General features: G+C 55.1%; 9 protein-coding genes across 9 annotated transcripts; 5 read left to right on the forward strand and 4 right to left on the reverse strand.

The window, feature by feature from the left end:
* Positions 1-762: 762 nt before the first annotated feature.
* Positions 763-1715, forward strand: QBC33DRAFT_563245 (uncharacterized protein; the record flags this gene model as incomplete). Its single annotated transcript, XM_060430259.1, has 2 exons — positions 763-1019; positions 1400-1715. 2 exons carry the CDS (start codon positions 763-765, stop codon positions 1713-1715), a joined length of 573 nt encoding a protein of 190 aa, XP_060279248.1.
* An 83-nt stretch (positions 1716-1798) lies between these two features.
* On the reverse strand, positions 1799-6259 carry QBC33DRAFT_550786 (uncharacterized protein). Its single transcript, XM_060429111.1, has 3 exons — positions 3278-6259; positions 2830-3212; positions 1799-2753 (listed from the first exon to the last, which is right to left on the reverse strand). The coding sequence occupies exons 1-3, from the start codon at positions 5924-5926 to the stop codon at positions 1961-1963; spliced, it is 3825 nt and encodes a 1274-aa protein (XP_060279249.1). The 5' UTR covers positions 5927-6259; the 3' UTR covers positions 1799-1960.
* Positions 6260-6506: 247 nt separating this feature from the next.
* On the reverse strand, positions 6507-8413 carry QBC33DRAFT_550787 (O-methyltransferase). The gene is made up of 4 exons (XM_060429112.1): positions 8036-8413; positions 7853-7979; positions 7314-7783; positions 6507-7213 (listed from the first exon to the last, which is right to left on the reverse strand). Exons 1-4 carry the CDS (start codon positions 8343-8345, stop codon positions 6897-6899), a joined length of 1224 nt encoding a protein of 407 aa, XP_060279250.1. The 5' UTR covers positions 8346-8413; the 3' UTR covers positions 6507-6896.
* Positions 8414-8901: 488 nt separating this feature from the next.
* Positions 8902-10412, forward strand: QBC33DRAFT_252508 (methyltransferase). Its single transcript, XM_060423015.1, has 3 exons — positions 8902-9486; positions 9570-9774; positions 9834-10412. Exons 1-3 carry the CDS (start codon positions 9030-9032, stop codon positions 10291-10293), a joined length of 1122 nt encoding a protein of 373 aa, XP_060279251.1. The 5' UTR covers positions 8902-9029; the 3' UTR covers positions 10294-10412.
* A 620-nt stretch (positions 10413-11032) lies between these two features.
* On the forward strand, positions 11033-11709 carry QBC33DRAFT_550789 (uncharacterized protein). Its single transcript, XM_060429113.1, has 4 exons — positions 11033-11204; positions 11290-11326; positions 11396-11482; positions 11546-11709. The coding sequence occupies exons 1-4, from the start codon at positions 11087-11089 to the stop codon at positions 11589-11591; spliced, it is 288 nt and encodes a 95-aa protein (XP_060279252.1). The 5' UTR covers positions 11033-11086; the 3' UTR covers positions 11592-11709.
* Positions 11710-11785: 76 nt separating this feature from the next.
* On the reverse strand, positions 11786-13604 carry QBC33DRAFT_500194 (2,4-dichlorophenol 6-monooxygenase; the record flags this gene model as incomplete). Its single annotated transcript, XM_060425663.1, has 2 exons — positions 11786-13210; positions 13277-13604. 2 exons carry the CDS (start codon positions 13602-13604, stop codon positions 11895-11897), a joined length of 1644 nt encoding a protein of 547 aa, XP_060279253.1. The 3' UTR covers positions 11786-11894.
* A 740-nt stretch (positions 13605-14344) lies between these two features.
* Positions 14345-16451, forward strand: QBC33DRAFT_599279 (uncharacterized protein; the record flags this gene model as incomplete). The annotated part of the gene is made up of 3 exons (XM_060432023.1): positions 14345-14402; positions 14766-15661; positions 15698-16451. The coding sequence occupies 3 exons, from the start codon at positions 14345-14347 to the stop codon at positions 16064-16066; spliced, it is 1323 nt and encodes a 440-aa protein (XP_060279254.1). The 3' UTR covers positions 16067-16451.
* A 2193-nt stretch (positions 16452-18644) lies between these two features.
* QBC33DRAFT_599292 (uncharacterized protein) lies at positions 18645-19708 on the reverse strand (the record flags this gene model as incomplete). Its single annotated transcript, XM_060432024.1, has 1 exon — positions 18645-19708. The coding sequence occupies exon 1, from the start codon at positions 19638-19640 to the stop codon at positions 18645-18647; it is 996 nt and encodes a 331-aa protein (XP_060279255.1). The 5' UTR covers positions 19641-19708.
* A 1463-nt stretch (positions 19709-21171) lies between these two features.
* On the forward strand, positions 21172-23271 carry QBC33DRAFT_460186 (putative mfs sugar transporter; the record flags this gene model as incomplete). Its single annotated transcript, XM_060424966.1, has 8 exons — positions 21172-21385; positions 21469-21648; positions 21718-21838; positions 21899-22039; positions 22109-22378; positions 22450-22772; positions 22846-23076; positions 23168-23271. The coding sequence occupies 8 exons, from the start codon at positions 21172-21174 to the stop codon at positions 23269-23271; spliced, it is 1584 nt and encodes a 527-aa protein (XP_060279256.1).
* Positions 23272-23387: the final 116 nt, after the last annotated feature.

Consider the following 23387-nt stretch of genomic DNA (forward strand, 5'->3'; position numbering starts at 1 on the left):
AAAATTTTGTCCGGTGTCCCCCTGGTAAGCATAAAATATCCATGCCACGCGTTTGTTATTGGTTTGCTGCTCGTCCAAAACAAAATAGGGCTCCACAACCCCCCCCCCCCCCCCCCCCCCACACCGATAATGTCCTCCATAGAAGACCCTGAGGGGAGAAACCGCCGGCAGAAGGCGATTGAGATGTGGCGCCATGCTCGAATGCTGATAGGGGTGCCAAACTCTCTTGTCGTCGCTAGCTGAAGCGACTTTGTCAAAACCTTCTCGTCCATATATGTAGTCGAGTTGATAGCTTGGCTAGAGAATAGCATGTAGTTTGGCTCCCCTTGTGCGCCTCCTGACAGCTCCAGGAACTGGCGGAATGTTCAGCTCGAAGACTGTCAACTTATTTGAGTGGGATTATACTGACCCGATGCTCTCCCGGTTTCCCCCTCAAGCAGGGTCTACTGTCGTCTTAAGGGCCTTGCTGCGCGGGCCTGGGCTATTTGCTCCTCACGCCTGGGGTATTTGCATCACAGCTAGTGCCTGGCCGGAAGGATTTCTAGCAGGTGGCAGTACCTTAATCGCCATTGCTATTGCCGTCGCTGTCTGTCGCTCCTGCCGTCGCTGCCTATCGCTATTGCCGTTGCTGCCTATCGCTATCGCTATTGCCCATTGCCATCGCTGTTGCCGTCGCTGAGCGTCTCTTCGGGGAACCTCCCGACGATCGGGGACATATCTCCAACCCGGCGAACGGACTACCAATCCTCAAAGTACGAGGGAATGCTGGACCAGGCTAAGATTGCGTTTGTCCCTGGCGATGCGCCAAAGTCGTCGAAGGTCCATGTCTTGGACAGCAGCATCATAACAACCGAGGTTGGCAGGGAAATCCACGACAAGGAGTTGTCCTTCCAAACCAATCCTCGACCTGCGGCACGGTACATGTACTTCCGGTTCGCGACGAACATCTTGCTGCGACAGCGCTACGAGGTAGAGGGTTGGTGGGGCTGGGGGAGGATCGACTTTGGCGGACAGGAGATGTGGGCAACTCCTGAACGCTACCTTCGGACATCAACCCTTACAGCCTGGCAAGTCGGTCTTGATGAAAGATGAGCGTCTTCTTCATCAAGTCCTCATGGATCTCGCATCCAGTCGACGTCCATCGATGCTGCTTTCGACGAAACAACTGATCTGCTGGTGGTAGGTAGGGATGTTGGCGGTTTGACGGCGGCCCTGAGGGTAAGGGAGGTGGCCGAACAATTGAGAGGGAGATCTTCGATGAGGGGACACTGGGCAAGTGGCAGGACCTACTACCTCGTTGTAGTGAATGATGACCTGCAAGTGTATTGCGTATGCGTGTGTATGGTGCGCTGTGGGTGCTCTAGGGGCTTGCGGGGGTTTAAGTAACTGTGCTGCATAGAACATACCTTCCTGTGACTGTGGGCAAGTGGAGGACCTATGATAACTACTTTGGCAATCCCGAAGTCCGGCCCAACCCGAACATGGGGGCACTCGAGAAGGCGCCGTTCTACGATATGCCCATCTGGCCGGGAGACTTGGGGACGAAGGGCGGGCTTTTGAGGGATGAGTTCCAGAGGGTGGTGAGGGAGGACGACGGGAGTGCGGTTCCGGGATTGTATGCTTGCAGAAACACGTCTGCTAGCATCATGGGGCGGAGGTGTCTTGGAGCTGGGTCGACGTTGGGACCTGCTCTGACGCATGACTTCACGCTGTGAACCATATGGCCGATGAAGGTTGAGCGAAATGGCTTTATCGCTGGATGTCGGGCTTGGGCCTTTTCAGGATTCGTCGGGGGGAAATATCAGTAGCACCCATTTTACACTTTCAATAGTTTGTAGTAAGTTGTTCACGCCTTGGACGCTGACTAGGGCCTGTGGCTAGTGAACCATTCACATCTCGATTGTTTCTTTCTGCCTAGCTTGCGTCCTGCACCGGCACGTTGCTCGTTCGTGTCTGCCAGTTAGAACCCCATGTGCGCCCTCAGTTCAGGGTTTTGGCTCGGCGGTCCTCCTGACTTCCCCACTCGGGAATAAATCACAGGATCATCCTTCTTCGTGTCAGGATGCAGCTCCAGCCCACCCTGCATGCCCCCCCTCTGCTCCCTAGCCATCTCAATAGCCCGCACGACGTCGAACCTGTCAGGATCCCCCGGACCGACAACACCGGGCCCTTTACGGCCATCCGGACCGTACCGCAGCTGCTGCGCGTCCATGGCCACCCCCGCCGTCGCAAGCCCGGCGGCGACCAGGCCCGCGACCGTGTTGGTGTTGGACCTCCGCTGCCTCGGGACGATGGGGAACGAGAAGGTCGGCGACCGCTTCCGGCTCGCCGCCTTGCCCCACCGCCAGTGGAACCGCCGGATCCGCCGCTCCTCGTCTGGCTCCTCCGGGTCGCCCGTGTTGATGGCGCTCTCCACCGTCGCCTCGATGGTGCTGAGCCCCTTCGCCTTCCGCCGCCGCAGCCACGCGACCACGGACCGGATGGGGAAGGATAGCGGGCGGAGCTTCAGCCCGAGGTTGCGGACTAGGCTGTCGGGGACGGTGCGGATCGCGGCGCCGATGGGGATCGTCATGGCGCCGAAGAAGATGGTCCACCCCCACTGGGGGCCGTTGAGGGGCTCGGTCTTGAAGGCGTTGTTGCCCTTGAAGATGATGACGATCTGGCCGGCTAGGGTGAGCGTCTGGACGCCGATGAACCAGGGGTTGCGCCATGCGCCTTCGAAAACGTTGAATCGGTTGTCGACGCGGCGGCAACTGTTTTGAAATGGTCAGCGGGGCGGTTTACAAAAAAGGAAGTCAAGTAAGCAGGCAAAAGAAAGGGGAAACGAACTTGGTCTGGTTGAAGAGTTGCATAAACATGTACGTATTGAACACGAGGGTCTGGAGTTGTCGCTCTTGGCTCTCCGTGTCGGTGGTGAAGAAGTTGCCTGCTGCGTAATGAAGAGTGAAAACGACGACAAGCTGGTATATGGCCTGGCCCAAGATCATCTTCCACATGGTCACGTTGATGATCGAGGCGTTACGGGGTTCGGGGCGGCGTTCGAGGAGATCCTTGGACGGGGAGTCGGTGGCGAGGGCAAGGGCCGCGAAGATATCCATGATCAGGTTGAGCCAGAGCAGCTGAATGACTTCGAAAATGGCTGTGTTTGGGTCGCCGACGAGGGTCGAGATGATGGTCAACAGACCGGCGGTGATGTTGATTGTGAGTTGGAACTGCAGAACTTGCTGATTAGTTGCGGCTCCTAGCTGAGCAAAGGTGGGGGGAGACAGGAACAGACCTGGATGAACTTCTTCGCTGCGTCGTTGACTGCCCTCCCCCATGAAAGTGCCTTGACAATGCTGGCAAAATTGTCGTCCATGAGAATAATAGAACTCGCTTCCTTTGCGATGTCGGTGCCGGATATTCCCATGGCAAACCCGACGTCGGCAGACTTCAGTGCAAAGGCGTCGTTTGTCCCATCGCCGGTCACGGCGACGGTCTCGCCCATCTTCTTCAGGTGGCGAACCAGCACCTGCTTGTCATCCGGGGTCGAGCGTGCCAATACCTGCAGCCTAGGAAGCACAAGGTCCAGCTGGTCCGGTGTCAAGCGCCGGAAGGTCGGCCCGTCAAGTGCGATGCCTCCTGCCGTGTAGATGCCACATTCCGAAGATATGGCCTTGGCGGTGAGGAAGTTGTCGCCCGTGACCATGCGCACAAAGACTCCGGCCGATTGGCACTGGAGGACGGACTCCTTCACCCCTGGCCGGAGAGGATCGCGGATGCCGAACATGCCCGCGAATGTCATCTGCCGATGGAAGAGCTTGACGAAGTCGACCGAGGCCGGCTCGTTGCTTGCATCGTTGAGTTCGCTTCCTCGGGTGATATTGGCATCCTCGGGAGGCCAAACTTCAAAGTCCCGATACGCCAAAGCGATAGGCCGGAGGAGCTTTATTGCGTAATCGCTCGTGGTGGCCGTGAAGCCGTTTCTCGTGGCCACATCAAGTGTTGTCGTGCGCAATCCCTCCCGAGGGTCCTCGATGGTGTGGCTGCTGTTCGCCAGGATGACCTCGGCCGCGCCTTTTGCCAACATCCGGTACTTCCCGTTGGTCTTGACGAGGGCGGCCATCCACTTGCGGTCCGCGTTGAAGGGGAACAGCTCGACAATCTCGGCGTTGTATCTCTCCTCGGCCAGGGGTCCCATTCCCAGGTGGTCGCGTGCGAACTCGAGGAGAGCAGTCTCCGTGCTGGACCCAACAAACTTGGCCGACCCGTCGTCCTCTCGCTCGAATGCAGTCGAGTTCAAAGCGACGCTGTCACGAAAGAGGTCTCGAACCTCTTGTGCGAGAGACGCCGTGAAGACGTGGGCACTGAGCGAATTGGCCTCTATCTTGGATTTCTCATCCTCGCTTGACTCATCGGCACGGGCCGCAGTTGCTGGGACCGGTGCCAGCTCTCCGAACCGACAATGCCCGACGACCCCGCTGACAACGGACATCTTGTTCTGGGTCAGGGTCCCCGTCTTGTCGGAGCACACCGTGGTCGCATTGCCCATAATCTCGCAGGATCTCAGCAGGCGCACGAGATTGTTGTCCTTCAGCATCCGAGTCGTTGCAAAGGCCAGGGCAACAGCCACGGCCAGGGATAATCCCTCGGGCACGCCAATGACGACGACCGTCACGGCAAGCATGAAGATGTGCAAGAACGCCTCTCCTTTCTGCTGCGGCGTCCCGTTGAAGGACTTGAGCTGGACAAGCCAGCGGATTAGCAGGATGAGGAAGAAGATGATTCCGATGGTGAACCCGAGGACAATGATGTACTTGGCCAGCCTGCCGAGCTTCTGCTGCAAGGGCGTCTCCTCGACGTCCCCGCGCAGCGACATCTTGATCCGCCCGTAGACCGAATTCGGACCCACGGCCGTGACCAGGTACGAGCCGACACCGTGGGTCACGCGCGTGCCGCTGAAGATGAAGGGGTCCGCGTCGGCGATGGACTCGCACAGCTCGGCGTGGTGGGCCGGCGTCTTGGACACCAGCTCGGACTCGCCCGAGACGGGAGACTCGTCGCACTGGATGCCGTAGCCGTCGACGAGGATGCCGTCGGTGGGGACGACGTGGCCGGCCTCGATGCGGACGACATCGCCGGCGAGGATGTCGAACACGGAGATGAGCTTGTTCTTGCCCGAGCGCATCACCGTGACCTCCCCCTCGTCTTTCTTCTGGTTCAGCTTCTGGAACTTGTAGTTCTTGTGGTAGTCGTTGGCGGCGCTGGCAGTCACGATGATGACGATGGCGGCCATGATGGTGACGCTCTCGATCCACTCGAGATTCGAGCCCCCGCCGTCCGAGCCGTGGGCCACGGCCTCGTAGATGCCGAGCGCGAGCGACACTGTGGCCGACGCCGTGAGCAGGAAGATGAGCTTGTCGTTGAAAGCCAGCCAGGCGAGCTGGAGGAAGGACTTGTGCTTCGGCTTCGGCAGCCGGTTCTCCCCAAAGACTCGCCGCCGGTCCGAGAAGCCACCCTTCTCCTCGCCGCCATCGATGCGCAGCTTGAGCGTGAGCGCCGGCTCATGAGAGGTCCGGTCGAGCGGGGACAGCCGAGGCGGTTGCCCCGAGCGGGCGGCTTCCAAGGCTGCCTCGGCCGTGACGGCGCCGTCGAGGTTGTCTTCGTCGACGCCAAGGCCGCTGGAAGAATCGGTCCGCAGGCCATGGCACAGGCCCTTCACTCCTCCAAAGGCGCGGAGAGCCGTGAGGGTTCTCGCGGTCGTGAGCCGGTGCAGCTGGTCGGGGGAGAAGGCGAATTGACTGTTGGTGGCGGCGGCCTTTGCTTTTCCTTCGAACAGCTCGAATTTAGCCTCCGCATCGCTGCTGCCTTGATTGCGGGTCTGGGTTGGGGGTTTGGGGGAACCAGCCCAGTTGGGGCCCGCGGCCGTGATCTCGTCGCCGTCCATTTGGTGGTAGGCTAGAGAGGCGGAGGGAGGGGGGGAAGGAGTTTATCGATCACGGTACTGAAGCTCGAGGCATTGTTCGGCGCGGTTGTCCGACGGTTGACATCGCAACAATCACGAATGCCCTTGAGAAATGCTGGATTCCCTTCTGCTCTCTTTTTTTTTGTGGCTTCCACCCCGCAAAGGGGGCGGGCCGACTTGTTTTTAAAAAAGACTCGCAAGTGATCCTGGTCGCCGAGGCTTGCGAAAGGCTATTAGCCTCTTGGCACTTATCGCAACCCGAGATGATGGCGCATGACCATTTGCTGGTTTCTGGCCTCTGGTGCATGCTTCGTCATCTCAAAGGATGCTCGCTGATGACTTTGACCAATCCACACCGGCCAAGTCATCCGCCAAGAGCGTGCCGAGCCTCACCCGCTCCACATTGCCGATGCTGATCCAGGTTGCCAAGGTACATTTATGGACACCTCGGATTCGCCGAGGGCACGTGTACTATACACGGGGCTATGCCAGGGCTGTGCTGTAGCAGTACATGCCCCCCGCAAGGAAGCCGCCTGCACAAGATATTAGCTTTCCCGGGTGAGGAAAAGTATATATATTGTAGGGTTTCATTTCCATGCCCGCCGGTTGCAATGTTAAAACCTTCCTTCCCCAGGCCATCATTATCACTGTGGGCGATCGGTAGATAAAACGCTCATACTCTCCCCCAAACCCTCCCGACAAGCTCCGACTATTAATTGTCCCTCATTCCTATCATTCCTAGATGTCCCATTTCCCTCACTCCTTCCTGACTTCGTTCCGCAATCGAGATTCCTATCCAGGCCTAGCTTGTTGGCTGTGCAATTCTGGCTTGGCGCATATGCCCGCCAATGGTCAATCGTGACTTTGCAGCATTGAGAGCGGTCAAGTTTGCCCCAGCTATTCGCGACTCGGAGAATCTATATCTGCAGCACAGCCAGTGTTTGCGAGCCGGTTACGCGTGCCCCTTGACACACTCAATCACCGATAATGATTTCCACGGCCCTTTGCCCTGCGAGATGCCACTTATCCGCAGACCGGCCGCTGAAATGACCTTCTCCCACGTCTCAAGATTGCGCTGTTTTCCGCCAAATCCGAGCATGATCAAGTCCAGCATCGCCGCCATGTGGTTCGGCGGGTTGTCCAGGACGTCTTCCTCGAGCAGGAGTTTGCTGTCTTCCGTCATTGCCTCTGCTACATTTCGAAGAATGTTGATGCTCACATCGTCACCGTAGTTATGCAGGCAACGCCGGATCCAATAGACAAGAGCACCTGACATGTTCTCACATTAGCCCTTTTTTCTTCCCCGGGAACTTGAGGTATTTCTCAAATACGACAAGGTGACAACGAGGCAGAAATGAAAATGGCATACCTTTTACCGGTTGCCCTTCGTGGAAGTTAACTACCATTTTCTGAACCTCTCGGAGACCCGCTTCATCCAATGCCTTTACCTCGGCAATAACTTCGGGCCTGTCTTGCAAGATAAAGCGGTTGAGAGGGAGGTCCGGGAACTCATTCCAGATGGCCTCGATGGCGTGCCCTTTACCACCCCCGACGTCGACAAAAACAGCCAGGTCCGCGGTCGATGGGTCTCTGGCTTTCTCAACCAACCAGTCAAAGTTGTAGATGCCAGCGATGGGCATCTTCGCCTCGATGGGTGCCATCGCTTTCATGAACATCTTCCTCATGTCTGGCTTGAGGCTCAGCATATCGTAATAACTCAGCTCCGGGTGGCCATAGGCGAATGTGGCGGGCACATGGGTCAGAGTCTGCGGCTCTTTCCTCCCGTACTCTTCGAAATACCTGGGGAACTGCGCCCAGGGCACCATGCCATTGTCCCAACTGAGAATTATGTCAATGGTTAGGGCAACAATTTACAGGACAATTCTTCAAGGGGAAAGCGGGACTTACGAGAGTTGGTACACCAAGCCAGCATCCGCTCCCTCGACGAATATCAGCGAGCGGTGCGTGTGTGAGACCAGGTCCGTGCCGGTCTGATTCAACACTCCCATCGAGACGAGGACTCCACCAAGCCGAGCTGCGGAAGAGTGAGCGGATACAAGAAATCACAAGCTCGGCCGCTGCCCTTCTCACCTATCAGGGCCACCTCGGCATCGACCGCCGCAGCCAGGTCCGAGTACGAGATGCTCCCTTCCAGCGGGATCTTGTCGAACACGCCCCAGTCCCAGAAAAGACGGTTGACGGCGATGACGGCGAGCTGTCCGCTCATGTCGACCCACTCGTCGGCGGGATCTTTGACCGCGCGCATCACCTGCTGAGCCGCATCGACAATCCGCCTGCGCTGCGTCTTATCCGCGTATGTGCCATTGGCGCCCTGGGTGGCCTTGAACTCGGCCACGGCTTTGTTCAGCTCCTCCTGGGCGATTTCGATAGCGGAGGCCATGGGAGTTTGTGTGGTTATTATTTCTGGAAGAAGGGGGGGGCTCGTCCGCAGGAACTAATTTCTGACAGCGGAAAGACGGATTGTCTTGGACGGGCGGAGGGAGGGAACATGACCTTTATTGGGAGGTCTGAGAGTCAAGGCGTCCGTACGTAGCTTGCAGAAGATGCCAGGGGGCGGCAGGTGAGCGAACCCGGATTGGGATGATGCAGAACGCCGGCCGTTAGGCACGGGTCCCGATTGGTGGCGGCGACGCACTTGGGGCAATTCTCTTGGACCAAAGTCATGCAAGATAGCAGGATGCACTCGCTAGAATTTACTAGTTCGGTTACTCGGCGCGGGGGTCGTTCGTTATGGATTTCCAACAGTGGAATTCGACAAGCACGGAAGCAGGAAGCTGACCACCACAACCACCACCCAGGCTTGCATTTGCATTTGGCCTGCGCGGTAAGTCCTCTCCGGCCTGTCGTTTGCGGCTGGCTGTATGTAATTTTTGTACCAAGCAACGTTTCGCATAAATAGAAAATCCCCCACCCCCCACCACCACCACCCGACCTGGCCTGATGCGAAAATGCACAGGCTGCTGAGAGTAGTGTAAATAATACCTCATCCATTCGTGTGGACCGTCACAGCCGCCCAGTGGCCGTGAAATCTTCATAACCCACTCACTTTTTCTCTAATTCTCCCATGGCGGAACCAACTTCCCCAGCCAAGTCCTCCGCACCAAAGTCCCCGACTCCTCCTGTGCAGGTACAGGGGCAGGACTCTCATGCGAAGCAACCATCGTTGACTCCACAACCTCAGTCGCCTCAGTCGCCGGCCGAGGAACAAAACGCCATATTGGAGGCCGATCTTGACGCCGGCGCACCGGGCGATGATGGATACGAGACTGACTCCCATTCCACGTCGTCGACCTCGCTGTCGGCGACGGTCAGGGATTACGTCTTCGAGAACAACAGGAGGTACCACAAGTTCAAGGAGGGGAGATATCTCATCCCCAACGACGAGCCGGAACAGGAGCGCGAGGACATGAAGCATGCAATGGTGGTGAACCTGTGTGGAGGCCAGTTACACGTGGCGCCGCTGCACAATCCCCAGAACATCATCGATATCGGCACGGGGACCGGGATCTGGGCAATAGACAGTACGTGGCCCACCTGCGCCCCCCTGAAGTTGCGACCCTGACCCCCCTAAGTATTATTGCTGACGCCCTGGGCCTTCCTTCAGTCGGTGATGAGTATCCCGAAGCCGACGTCATCGGTAATGACCTGAGCCCCATCCAGCCGGGCTGGGTGCCGCCAAATGTGCGATTCCAGGTTGATGACGCCGAGGCCGACTGGGTGTATGGCCCCGACACCTTTGATCTTGTCCATGCCAGGCATGTCTGCATGGCTATCAAGAATTGGCCACGACTCGTCAGACAAGCTTACACGTACGTAGATATCTGTCTGGTCGCGTTACATGGCCAAGCTTATCCCTAACTCTTCTCAGTGCGATAAAACCTGGAGGCTGGCTTGAACTCCAGGAGCTCCGTTTCGTCATACAATGCGACGATGACACCATGCCACCCAGTTACAGCTATGGAAAGTTCGTCGACCTTTGCATGGAAGGTTTCTCCAAGTTTGGGATCAATCCCTTGGCCATGGAGAAGAACCACGAGCTGTTGACGGAAGGGGGCTTCGAGAACGTCACCGAGAAGGTTTGGAAGGTTCCGATCGGCATCTGGCCAAAGGACCGCAAGATGAAGACAATCGGGCTCTACAACCGCAGCATGATCATCGACGCCCTGCAGGCCGTTAGCATGGCTCCGCTGACGCGGGGACTCGGATGGACGGCAGCGCAGGTTGAGGTGTTTTTGATAGAGGTCCGCAAGTCCTTGATGGACTCGTCGGTGCATTCTTACTTGACGTTCCACGTTGTTACTGGCCAGAAGCCACGAGGAGGGTCGTGATGCAGCAACAAGGAGACACGGACGCTATGGGACTGGCACTGGAGTCGGAGGCAGGTATCGACAACTCAGAATTGTGGCACGCGCGGCTTGAGGCCTTGGGCTGGTCATGGTTGGGGGAAATATGGAAAGAACTGTATAGCATTGGCGTAGCGTTTTGGGTGATCATGGTGGTAGAGATGTTTTTTTGAGACAGTCTGCGCTGCGACTTAATTTGTCGGCAGCAAGTTGGGAGTCTGGATGGCGCCTGTCTTAACACAAGACGCCAACAAAGATGCAAACCTGACCCAAACAAGCAATTTTTTTCGGCGATACTCTGGAGGTGCTCATATCATGGGACGGAACTCGGGGAAGATGCGGGGCCCCTGCGGCGGGTGTAAGCCGTCTAGATTAAAAGCGCCGTGACATTGCTGGACTGTTACATGTAGCCTTGAAAATGTGACCGAGGAGCTGAGCCACTGCGGGCCAACTCACTCAAGGTACGCGATTCCTTCAGGAATCTTGTACCACTTCAATACACGGCGCGAAGCAGTCAGGGTCGGCAATATTAAAAGAAAAGGAAACACCTCGGGTTTAAATCTCACTGCATCATCTTCATATGGAAGACACTATGGAAGACACGGCAGTCGGTGCTGCTGACCGTCAGCAGAAAACGCTGCAGGTAGCAAATTATATAAAGGTGATCTACGTGATCCTTAGCCTGCCTGCTCGTAGTATTTTTTACGCCATCATCACATTCCACTAGACAGCATCAGTTACCCCTTCTACTGCCAAACCGCCAAACCACCTGCCCAACATGAGTGCTCCATCCCTGGCACTTGTTATCTCGCTCCTGGCCAGTTCAGCGCTTGGCCTTCCAAGCGTTCAGTGCGATGCCACCACGTCTTGCGCAGTGGGTTGCTGTAGCGAGTTCGGTGAGTCCCCTGGATCAACTTAACCATCAGCTACGTTGAGCCTTTAGTAATATTCACTCCAACAACTAATCACTGGCGCGTGCAGGCTATTGCGGTTTCGGGCCCGAGTTCTGTGGCGACCAGCAAGTCTCTCTTCCCCTTGTCCTTCATGCCAACCACACGAGTTAACCCGTCACTTGTGTGCCAAACAGATGCCAGAACAACTGCGACGCGACAGCAGACTGTGGTCAGTACGCTCCGTCTGGACACTCTGAGTGTCCCGATGGAGCTTGCTGCAGGTAATTATAAGCCATTCTTCTACGGTCCTTTTCGCCGGTTGGGAAATATCTGACTCGTTTCAGCCAATTTGGATTTTGCGGAACCGGTCCGGACTTTTGCGGCAATTGAGGGTAGGAAGATAGCCTCGATGTCCTGGTTAGCAACTAGCAGTGCTGGTCGTGGTTATCAGTATAGTGCACCTCGCGGCTTCATCTCTGTTTGCTTGTATCCTGAACATGGAATAGGGGGTGAGGGACCGCAACACGACACTCTTAGGTTCTCTGCGAGCCTTTTGTTCGGGTCCCGGTTTCCTGCCCAAAATCCGACACTAAGAAGCCAATATATTGCTGGACAGATCTATAATGAACACGCAAAACAAAACCCCGCTCCAAATGTCTACATCAAGCCGTAAAATCAAGGAATGTACATTATTCAAGCCGCGTGAGAAACCTTGCCAAAGGCCTCGAGGAAATCGGCAATAGCAGAAGCAGGCTTCTGCACCGCTCTCCAAGCGACAAAGCCGTCCGGCCGAATGAGCGCAGCCCCTGAAGCCTCTAGACCAAAAGCCTTGCGAAACGCCTCCTCGCCGTCGACCGGGTGCAGATCCTCACCGCCAATCTGGACAAACCCGCAATTGTCCGACTTCCCTGCTGCTTCCGCCCAAGACCCATCTTCAGAAATAAGCACCCAGTCCTTCCCAATCACATCCAGCGTCGAGACCTTATCACCACCAGCCTTGCTCAACCACAGATGCGGCGCCCGAGTGCCCGGCTGGCCAGCCCACTCGTCCGGCCTCCGAGCATCAGGCAGGCTCGAGTCAGCCCCAATGACAGCGTCGGAGCGATAAATCTGCCCCAGCTCCATAGCAACATCGTCCAAGACGGGAATCTCCTTATCGAGCCACTCGGACCCAGGCCGCAGGTACTGCCTGTAATCCGGCCGGGCGAAAATCTGGTCATGCCGCGTGACCGCGACGGGCCTACGCTCGGCGTCGTACGTGTCGAGCAAATCCGGCCGCGCCCTTCCCGCCAGCACCGCGGCGATTTTCCACGCGATGTTGTGCGCGTCGGCGATCCCCGTGTTGGCCCCGTAGCCGCCGCGGTTGGGCGGCAGCGTGTGCGCCGCGTCGCCCGCGAGGTGCACGCGGCCCGACGTGAAGGAGGAGGCGATCAGCGCGCTTAGCTCCCATTGGCCCTCGGCTAGGAGGGTGATGTCGCTGTCCTGTAGGGGCTCGTTGGGGCCGGCGGCGAGGCGGATTAGGGCGCGCTGGGCGGCGTCGGAGGGGGTGGGCGTGGAGGGGTCTGTGATGGTGGTCATGAGCGCCCAGCGGCCGTCCATGTAGGTGGTGAGGAAGCCCTCGAACTCGGGGGTGTCGTAGGCGAACTGCACGAAGCCGCGTTCTAGGTACTTGTTGATGGGCGGGCAGCGGAACAGGATGCTGCGCAGGGTGCGGAGGTGGCCCACGCCGGTCTGCTTGATGCCGAGGGCCTCGCGGACGGCGGACCGGCCGCCGTCGCAGGCTACCATGTATCTGGCCCGCACGGTGAACTCGGCGCCGGAGTCGTCGGTCGCGGTTACGGTGACGTAGTCTTGGTCTTGGGAGAAGGACGTCATCTTACAACCGAGGCGGAGGTCGGCGCCGAGCTCCACGGCACGATTGCGCAAGATGGGCTCGATGTTGTCCTGGGCGATGGCCGTGGCCTTGCTTGGAGAGAAGGGGCCTGCGTCGCCGGGAGGTCCGTTACTTCCTCCGGGTTTCCCTGGACCACCTGGACCGCCAGGGCCACCAGGTCCGCCTGGGCCACTGGGCCGACCTTCGGCGGGCTTGCTGCCCTGGGGCTGGTTGGCCGTCCAGTGGGTCTCATCGTACCACTTTCCGGAGAGACTGTCCACTTTAACGCGACGGGGTTTGCCGGGTATGGTCTTGGATTTGTCATCGGGGATGCGATCCTCGATGCCGACGGACCGGAGCAGCTCGATGGTGCGGTGGGTGTAGCCAATTGCGCGTGGGTGTAGCGAGGAATCTTTGTGACGCTCGATGACCACAACGGGAATTCCGCGGTCAGAGAGGAACAGGGCGGTGGAGAGGCCCACCAGGGAGCCGCCGATGACAACGACCGATGTCTGGGTGGCTTGCGCCATTGTTGTGTGCGAGAAGAGAATGGCAGGGAGAAGATGTGCGGTGGCAAGATTGGTTGTCTAAGTATGAGATGGAGATGTGGGTGAAGATGATGGTGAAGGCGATGTGAGATGGCCTGTCTGTTCGCGAGGGGTTGACTGATGAGTATCTAGGTCGTTTAATGCTGATAACCCAAATCCAAGCTCCGTTCTCAAGATAGAAGGGCAGCTTTTTATACAAATGCTAGAACTCATTGTACGCGAGGCCTTGTGGAGCATCATCGACAAAATCAACCCAGTCTGAATCCTTTCGGCGGTGTTGCAAAATTTTTGGGTCGCCGCAGTCCCCGGCCAGTCGCCGTGACGGGACCGCCGGAGCCCCTGCCTGGTGGACGGACCACCAAAACTCTAGCTCGGGACCGAACGGGGTTTACTGGGTTCCGATGCATCCACGTGACTATGCACGTGCAGTGCAAAACGGCGAGCACCCCCACGAGTCGCCCGATGTCAGGAAAGCTGAGAGATTGAATCAAGCAGTTAATGACTATCTAAAAGACAAATAGACTTGCATTCGCAACGGCGCTGAGTCGGTGCAGTTACTAGCCGGGTTTTGGGTCGCCACGCTGGTCCAATTGATAGGTTCACGCAAAGGTTCAAGAACAACTAATCAGATGCAGAATAACTAGAAGGTCTAGGCGTGATGCCATAAAAGATATTGAGAGAGGTGTTTGGACCATCTGCATGTTAGACTTGAGGAGGAAACAATGAACTACTCCACATGGTCAATCTGCACAGCCCACCCCTCTTACCCCCTTTTCAAACGTTATGAGAATTTCTCCGCGGGCATGCGTTGTCTACTCCGCGGGCAGGCGGTCTGTGCGGCGCAGGTGCGAGCAGCCGCCGGAAAATCCTGGCAGGTGGTATCGAAGCCGGCGGCCCTTTAAGAATACTGCCAGAAAATACTGCCACAGCATCCACTGCAAGTAATGACGTAGCAGTAATGACGTAGCCAACCTAACTTTTACTGCCACCTAACTTACCTACCTACCTTCCTTACCTTCCTACTTTCCTACCACAATACCGAATTGAATTGACTGCTATTGCCGTTGCGCCTTTTCCACCTCAGTAGGTCTGGCACTTTGCCCGCTCTTCTAACGCGTTGACTGACGACTTCCTAGTCGATAGTTACAATAAGCGCGCCAGACAACAACGATACAGACTCCTCTGACGAGTTTCCACTGATTGAGGACCTCATCGACGTTGCCCGGTACAGACCAGTGGTGGATCTACAGCCGCAGCGCCGTCAGCCACAGGAGGTCATCGACTTAACAGCCATTGACAGTGATCCTGACAGTATTCACGATGGCGAGGAGTGGGAAGGTTTTTCGGACAACCTAGTCAGGCTTGACGGCAAAGATTCCAAGGGCGAGGCGTCTGGCAGCAAAGAAGATTCCGACTACGAAGATTCCAACGGCGTAGCCTCCGACAGCAAAGAAGATCTTGACCGCAAAGACTCTAAAGAGTCTGATCTCAGTATCCCAAGCGTTGGTGATAATTTCACTCGCTTCATGTACAACCTTGACAACTCTATCAGCAAAGAAGATTCCAACCGCGAAGATCTCAACCGCGAAGAAGATTCCGACCGCAAAGATCCCCACCGCAAAGAAGATTCCGACTGCAAAGAAGATTCCAACCGCAAAGAAGATTCCAACCGCAAAGAAGATTCCAACCGCCACCCCAACAACTTTTACCACTTTGACAATGATGACGACAATGACTTCGAAGATCCCAACCCTGTTTTTAGACTTGAGCTGCCTCCTAAGGGTGGAATCTTACAAGAAGATAGGTCAAGAGTCCCTGCAGCAACAATCCAAGAGCTCCATGATTCTCTCAACGACTTCGCAAAGGCCCACGGCTACGCTGTGATTAGGAAAAACGCGTCAAACTACATCAACAACCAGGCAACTCGATATGTTATTCGCTGTGACCAGTCCTTCCAACCTCAGCCCTCTCAAGCAACGATACGGAAGACAAAATCGCGCAAAACCAACTACCCCTTTCGCAGCTTTGCTGTTGCCCAGGTAATCCCAGGGACTAGTCGCGCTCAACAGGGCTAGATATATTACAACAACAAGGATCCCGCCTTTCACATCCACAACCATCAAGCCTCTAGCAATCCATCGGCCCATCCAATGCATCGCAAGATGACTGCCAAGGCCCTTGAGATAATCAAAGCGCAGTCACAGCAGGTTGGAATACAGTCCCGCGATGTGGCAGGCATTGTCCAAGACAACCTGCCCAGCTCTGTATATACCCAGAAAGACATTAGTAACACCCGCCATCAACTTCGCCTTCAAGAGTTGGATAGGTATACTTCTGCTAGCGCGCTGCTTAAGAAATTCAACGACAGGAACATCAACTACATCCACAAGATAGATCCTAACAACCCAGACCAGCTGCTTGGCATCATCTTTACCTTCCCTTAGTGTGAGGGCATATAGAAGCGCCATGGCAAGGTCCTTTCGATTGACAACACATACAGCACCAATAAGAGTCGATATCCTCTTCTTGTGATAACCACAACCACTAGGCTCAATACAGTTGCCAACCTAGCGTTTAGGCTCATCAACGACGAGAAAAGGGAGTCTTTTGACTTCCTTATAGACAGCTTAAACCAGATGCAGGCCAAGATCAACACTCCAGTCCCCCATGTAGTAGTGACTGACCAAGACAAGCAGCTTCGTAGCGCTGTACAGGCAGTATTTCCAGCCACGCAGCTTCAAATCTATATCTTCCATATAAACAAGAACGTTCTCCTTCAAGCCAAGACAAAGTAAAAGCAGGAATCAGGTTCAGACTCTTCTAGCAGTGACAGTGACAGCGACAGCGAGGCGTAGGAACCTTCAAAGTCAGTCAACCAAGATCAGCTTAACGATGAAGACTGTGATACGCTGCAGAGCGTAAACCAAGGGGTTCATCGACACAAGGCAGTAGCTACTGCCTCTAACAAGATTCCTCACGATCATCATGGCATTCTACAGCTCTAGAAGGTCGTGGTGTTTGCAGATACCGAAGATAATTTCAAGGAGGCGTGAAGCAAGCTTCGGGATAAGTTTGCATATCAGGAAAAGATCCTTTCTTACCTTCAGAAGTCGTAGATGCCAGTGAGAGATCAGTAGGCCCAGCACCATATCAAGACCTACTTGAATTAAGGCACTCGCGTTACTTCACCTACAGAATCTAGCAACTTCAATATCAAAGGCTACCTTCTTAACAGTAACAGCAATCTCTTCTGGCTTGTCAAGGCACTTCAAGAACTCTGCAGTGATTAGCAGCAACGCCTAACGCAGATAGTTGCTAAGCAGGAGAAAAGGGTAAGGCAGATATATCTTACCCAGGATTACCTTAGTCGTTTACCTCGTCAGATCTCATACTACGCCCTTGACCAGATCAACAAGGAGTATTTGATGGCTTCAAAAGCAGTCCCAACAGCAACACGCCTTGCAGAGGATATCAGCCAGTGTACAGCAGAGTGTACAGTAAAGGACCAGATGGGTCTTCCTTGCCGTCATCTGATACTAGAACGGCTTCAAACAAATGAGCCGTTGGTCCTTGGAGACGTTGATAGCCACTAGCATCTTCCACAGCAGCTGGTAAAGGAATAGCTTCATTCTTTCACATGATTATCTAACATCTGCTATTTAACAGGACAACGATGACCCATACCTCCGTATTCGAAACCCCCCTGTTGCAAGTCGACTCCAAGGTCGCCCAAGGAACAACCCGATTCCGCTCCCGCATTCAATAGTAGTCCATCCACGCAAAGAAGATGCTTCCAGTCAACAGAATACACCTGCAAGTAGCTCGCAGTCATCCACAGTCCAGCCGATACGTCGTGTGGTGCCTAGATCACGCCTACAACCTAATATTCGGCGCCGACGAAGTCAGTAGGAGCAGGTCAGTGGTGCTGCTAGCAATAGCAACGAAGGGAATGGCAACGAGAGGAAGCCAGCGCCAAAGCAACAGCAAGGCCAGCCCAAGGGAAGCAAGAATCGACCAAAGACTGTTCAACCAGAGCCATCTGGCTCAGCTGCAGTTGCTGCCCAATCTACTGCTCCCACAGGCGCTCCCGCAGGCACTTCCGCAGGCACTTCCGCAGGCACTTCTGCGGGCACTTCTGCAGGCACTTCTGCAGGCACTTCTGCAGGCACTTCCACAGGCACTCCCGCAGGCGTTTCCACAGGCCCACAGCAGGCCGTCCAACAGACCCAGAGTGGTCATGCAGTAAAGCCTACTGCGAAGGTTAGGGGCTAGTCAATCGCCTCTAGAATGGTTGTTTGGGCCAATTTGCTGGCATCATCCCTCTTCACAGAAGACCTTTAGCCACAACAGAATCCCGCCGCAACCACTTGTCAGAACCACTTATAACTAGTATTTCCAGATAGCCCTAATTAAGGCCATCCTCCAAGTCTATTTTTTATTACTTCAATTGAATGTGTGGTGTTGTAGGTGCGGCGAGAAGGTTTTGGACTTCGTGGCGTAATATGTAGCCCCAGGCGGTGTAGCCCCAGGCGGTGTAGCCCCAGGCAGTGTAGAGATGGCCTGTGCGAGAGGGCCGCCAGCTTCGATACCACCTGCCAGGATTTTCCGGCAGCTGCTCGCACCTGCGCCGCACAGACCGCCTGCCCGCGGAGTAAATAGCACCTGCCCGCGGAGAAATTGTTATATCGTTTGACATCGCATGGATATCCCTCCGTGGGCAATGATTACAAGAGTTCATCGGGATAATGTTACTCTTGTTGCCTTCCTACAATCCTTCCCAGGGGTCAACCTCCCGGCTTCGCTTCTTTAACTCGCTACCACCGACACAGCTCTTCCAGCTAGGGCGTAAAGGCTCATTCGTCGAGCGATTCCGTGGGACATCATTTACCCTTCCTAGGTGTGATAATAGTCATCTATATTCATCTAACAAAATACAATGGGACCACTGGTTGATTGGTATCTTTGCTAGGAATCTTCGACTCACTGCATTTTACATGCCAGCGTTCCCGTCTTTCCCTACATTTACAATTCATCTATACCAGGAAGCTGGTCGAGCCACCCACCGAGATTCTCATGGACCTTAGGCTTAACGTTGCACTGGTTACCCTGCGCAATTGACTGAGACTTGAGCTGGGGACAGTTGATATTGCAGTTGGACGTCATCGCCTTCTGGAGAGCGTCGCCCTTCCAGCCGAAGACATAGTCACCGTGAGTGCCGAAACCAGTCTCGTCTCCCTGACTCCACACAAAGGGCTGGGAGCCATCCTCGGGCCATTGCGACTTGTTGTTAAACTGCCTGGTGTCCCAAATTGCCTCGTAGAAGAGCTGCGGGATCTGCACGGGGTGCGTTGTCGGGCAGGGCCCGTTGCTCTCAAACGTGCCCATGGATGGGTACGCCACGTGGCTCATGTGATCGGGGCTGTCGAGGTTCTTCCCGTCCCAGCAGGTCGGGAAGCGGACGTTGGCCATGATGCCGGCCGGGCAAGGCCTCGTCGGGAAGTTCTTGGTTTCCCCGGACCTGGTGCCCGTGGTAAGCAGGCAGGTGTACGTGAGCTGGCGGTATTTCTGCGCCTTGGCCTTGTCGCGGGCATTGGGGTCGCCGATGAGCATGCGGAAGCCCGGCTTGAAGGCCGTGACGGTACCCCGGGCCTGGGGCGAGTAGTAAACCGTCATGCCGCCGTTGGCCTGCTCGAATCCGATGTTGGGCTGCAGCGGCACCTGCTTGTAGGTGCCGTTTCGTGCCTTGAAAAACAGCACGGCAGTCCAGTAGTTGGAAAAGTCCTCGGCAAAGGTGCAGGTTGTGCATGTCGCAACGTCGGAGATGTCTTTGGTGGGATCCATGGTGACATTGAAGCCGTTCCCGCCCACGATCTGGTGCAGATGCGGGGAGGGCATCTGGCTCGGATTGACCAAGGGGTCAAGGCGATCGATGACAAGAGATGAACATGAAAAGCGAAGCAGAGCAGTGGCGCCAGGTGCCATAAGCGCCGCAACGGCAGCAAGCGAGTTCCAGTGCATCGTTCGTTGTCTTGTGGTCTTGCCAGGTGGGTTGGCTGCTGGCGATGGGAAAAGAGCGAGGCGGGCTGAGGCCCGGCGGCCTTGACATTGGGTTTATCATAACCTACCTAGGTGCGTGATCAGATATCGACTACCCTTTTCCGGGTGGAAGGCAAAAAAATACGGTAGGTCACATTGATACTGTTCGACAAGCACCATTTATCCAAACAATTACTTTCTGATATAGCCGCAACGGGGATGCTGCCGGGATCCGGAATTGGAGGCCAAATTAAAAGAACAACCTACACTGGATCCCAAAAGTCTGGCTCGCCCAGGCTCCAAGCCGCTCATGCGGTCAAAATTCTGGGGAAGAGAGTGGCGTTTACGGCCAGATTAAATTAACGTGCCAATAAGGAAGCAGTCGGGGTAACCGTACATGCTGGCTGGCTGGTCCCGATCGCGGGTTTCGGCAACCACTGCTGTTTAACTTGGGCTGGGAATCTAATACAATCATGTAAATCCCCGAATGGATGCAAAAATGCGGGGAAGGGCCAGGCCTTCTGGAAACCCCTGTCAAATGCATGCCACGAGCAACGCTGTACTCCCATCATCAACATAGTAAGTAGCCTGTGACGAGAGAAGATCAGTTTCACTTGATGACTGCTGAAGATACTGTGACTTCTTCTGGTAACTTGCGTGCAAACGTTGCGTTGTGAACTCAAAATGCAAGCCTCCGTGCGCGCAAGCCTTCATGGTCTCAACCAATGTCAACCGATGGGACTTATCTGCCCTGGCGTCAAACGCTTTTGCTGACATTTGTTTCTCTCTAGGCCGTAAAGTGTGGCAAACGTGCCCATTCATCAGAAGAGCACATGGTGGAAACAATTTGATCTCGAGTTGGGCTCCTTTATTGTGTGATTGGTCTTAATTATTTGAAACTCCTTGGCTATGTAGAGAACCGATGCGAACCGAGGACTAATTGTAAGTGTAGAGATATTGTTTGATGCATGGGGTCGGTAGAAGGGAGCTGGATGGAACGCCGGAACATTACCATTCCCTACCTTGGCGTGTCTCAGGGATCGTCGTCGGTAAAAAAGAGCCGCCTTGTGGTGCATTTACCCAGGTCCAAACGAAGCTTGTGATTGATCCCTGGTCCTGCCAAGACCTCACCTGAGCTAACCCTGGCGATCGAAGTCGGCTCTAAAGTCGTAGGAAGTCTGGGTAACTACATTGCATTGGACACCGGGGAAGGGACATCCGCCATGACTCCAACTCTGCGATGGGTTGGGGCAACTGCTTCACTGGGAACCCAAAAGAAACAGCATTGACCATTGCTGCCCCTGTGAGGAGAGCCAAGTTGGAGATCATACGCAGCCTATAATTATAAGGCGAATGTGTCTAATAAGAGACGCCTTCCCCAGCATTTAATCAAAATAATTTAGTGCCCCCAGTTCGTCTTGTCGACCTGCTCTCGTGCAGTCGTCTAATCATCCATCTATCCACCTCCCAACAAGACAATCTCCGCAATCTCGAACAGCCGCCGTATTTCGCCATGGGGCTCGCATCCGCCACAAAGGCTGAGATCGGCAAGTCCGACCCCATCCTCACACGGCTTGCGAACGAGGACAAGACGTATTGGTTCATGAAGCCAAACTTGCGATTCCTCTACTTTATGCTCTTCCCTACATGCATGGGGATCGAGTTGACATCGGGATTCGACTCTCAGATGATCAATGCGCTCCAGATTGTACCAGCATGGAAGACCTGTATGTCATTATTCCACGAACTGGTTGTGAAGTGACCGGTGTGATCTTGAGGTAGACAGTTTGGCTGAGCATCCCGAATGCAGACTTCGACAATCCACAGGGCGCGCTGAAAGGCATCATAGCCGCTGCTTATTCCCTCGGTGCAATTCTCTCGCTCCCTCTTGTCCCCATTGTGAATGAGAGGTTGGGTCGGCGATGGTCTATTTTTCTCGGCTCGTCTATTATGATGGTTGGAGCCCTCATCCAGGGATTCTCGCAGCACGGTAAGGCGCTAATCACTGCCCGTCGACACTGGCTTGAACTTCTGCTTACCGTGTGACTTCGTGTCATAGTTGGCATGTACATCGTCGCCCGAATGATACTGGGATTCGGCATCCCCACCTGCATCGTATCTGGCTCTTCGCTCATCGGAGAGCTTGCCCATGCAAAGGAACGGCCGGTGATGACGTCTCTGTACGCGCCCATGGCCCCATCCTCAACCCAGAGTTTCAGCTCCTAATCAAGCCATTATAGCTTCAACGTGAGCTTCTTTGTCGGGCAGATCACCGCTGCCGCAATCTGCTTCGGGACCAACAGCATTCCCAACGACTGGGCGTGGAGGATACCATCTCTGCTCCAGATCTGCCCCTCTCTCCTACAGGTCTCGTTTGTCTTGTAAGCACACACTCCCAAGAGTTGTCGGACGGAAGGAATCTGTTCAGGGACTGATTAGCTTGTTGCAAGATTCCTACCAGAGAGTCCCCGGTGGCTCATCACAAAGGACCGGGCCGAAGAGGCTCGAGCCATCCTGGTCAAGTATCATGCCGAGGGAGACGATGAATCGGAATTCGTAAAGGCCGAGATGGCCCAGATGCATACGACTATCCAGTTGGAACTCGAGGGGTCCAAGAAATCATGGTTGGATTTATTCAACACGGCTGGAATGCGGCGACGTGTGCTTATCACGACGATGCTTGGTCTCTTTACCCAGTGGTCCGGAAACACGCTCATCTCGTAAGATGTGACCCTTCGAAGGACGTGGCCCTCACTCTGGCTGCTTATTAACATGCATCTGTGCTCAACAGGTACTACCTCGGCGACTTACTCGCCATTATTGGCTTCAAGGAGTCAACCTTCGTCCAGAAGATTAATCTTTCCATCGCATGCTGGAGCCTGGTTTGCGGCGTCACGGTCTCACTTCTCGTCCTCAAGGTCCGCCGTCGCGTCATGTACCTCACATGCACCATCAGCTTGCTGCTGTGCTACACTGGTTGGACCATCTCAATGGAGCGAGCGCAGACAGCGGTGGATGCTGGCCAGCCCAACAATGCGGCCAACATCGCCGTGCTGTTTTTCATCTACGCGTACTCTCCTTGCTACAACATGGGATACAACGCGCTCACGTACAGTAAGTCGTCACTCTAATTACCCCCAGGTGACAAGTCTGTCTCGAACGGTGTGCTAACTCTGCGAAACCCTAGCCTACATGGTGGAAGTATGGCCGTTCATGGAGCGGTCGCACGGTATCGCCATCTTCCAGCTCTGGGGCCGCCTTGCGGGATTTTTCACCACTTTCGTAAACCCTATCGGGCTCGACAGTGTTGGATGGAGGTACCTGATTTCGTACTGCTGCTGGTTGGCGTTTGAGGTCGTTTTCGTGTACTTCATGTTCCCGGAAACGTTTGGCCGAACGTTGGAGGAACTCGCATTCAGTATGTTCCATCCATTCCTCCTCCCCCTCCCCGTCCCGCACCTGCTTTTTGGTAATGTCTGCCACCGACATCATATGTTAACAATGTCTAGTGTTCGAGGACAAGCGGTTCGCCGACCAAGCTGTCGCCGCTGTCAGGAAGGCTGTTGGGGATAGGGATGAAGATTCTCACCCTATTAAGCACATATCAGATTGATACGGTAAATAAGTGACGCATGGGAGAGAGAAGCTTCAAGACTGTTTGTACGGACTGTATAATATGAATTCTACCTACCTACCTACCTATCTACCTAAGTTGACAGGAGTGACCCC

This window comes from Phialemonium atrogriseum (genome assembly GCF_030411735.1).
Source record: "Phialemonium atrogriseum strain 8032-3 unplaced genomic scaffold QBC33scaffold_35, whole genome shotgun sequence".
NCBI lineage: Eukaryota > Fungi > Ascomycota > Sordariomycetes > Cephalothecales > Cephalothecaceae > Phialemonium > Phialemonium atrogriseum.

What these genes read in the sequence shown, in the direction of transcription:
- QBC33DRAFT_550786 (XM_060429111.1), bottom strand. Translation starts at nt 5,926, where the DNA reads ATGGACGGCGACGAGATCACGGCCGCGGGCCCCAACTGGGCTGGTTCC. An exon ending in CAGCGAAGAAGTTCATCCAG is followed by an intron (nt 3,213 to 3,277) that starts GTCTGTTCCTGT and finishes CAAGTTCTGCAG; the next exon opens with TTCCAACTCACAATCAACAT. An exon ending in CAACTCTTCAACCAGACCAA is followed by an intron (nt 2,754 to 2,829) that starts GTTCGTTTCCCC and finishes ATTTCAAAACAG; the next exon opens with TTGCCGCCGCGTCGACAACC.
- QBC33DRAFT_550787 (XM_060429112.1), bottom strand. Translation starts at nt 8,345, where the DNA reads ATGGCCTCCGCTATCGAAATCGCCCAGGAGGAGCTGAACAAAGCCGTG. An exon ending in GGCTTGGTGTACCAACTCTC is followed by an intron (nt 7,784 to 7,852) that starts GTAAGTCCCGCT and finishes CATAATTCTCAG; the next exon opens with TTGGGACAATGGCATGGTGC. An exon ending in CGAAGGGCAACCGGTAAAAG is followed by an intron (nt 7,214 to 7,313) that starts GTATGCCATTTT and finishes AGAACATGTCAG; the next exon opens with GTGCTCTTGTCTATTGGATC.
- QBC33DRAFT_252508 (XM_060423015.1), top strand. Translation starts at nt 9,030, where the DNA reads ATGGCGGAACCAACTTCCCCAGCCAAGTCCTCCGCACCAAAGTCCCCG. An exon ending in CGGGATCTGGGCAATAGACA is followed by an intron (nt 9,487 to 9,569) that starts GTACGTGGCCCA and finishes GCCTTCCTTCAG; the next exon opens with TCGGTGATGAGTATCCCGAA. An exon ending in CTCGTCAGACAAGCTTACAC is followed by an intron (nt 9,775 to 9,833) that starts GTACGTAGATAT and finishes AACTCTTCTCAG; the next exon opens with TGCGATAAAACCTGGAGGCT.
- QBC33DRAFT_550789 (XM_060429113.1), top strand. Translation starts at nt 11,087, where the DNA reads ATGAGTGCTCCATCCCTGGCACTTGTTATCTCGCTCCTGGCCAGTTCA. An exon ending in CCCGAGTTCTGTGGCGACCA is followed by an intron (nt 11,327 to 11,395) that starts GCAAGTCTCTCT and finishes TGTGCCAAACAG; the next exon opens with ATGCCAGAACAACTGCGACG. An exon ending in CCCGATGGAGCTTGCTGCAG is followed by an intron (nt 11,483 to 11,545) that starts GTAATTATAAGC and finishes GACTCGTTTCAG; the next exon opens with CCAATTTGGATTTTGCGGAA.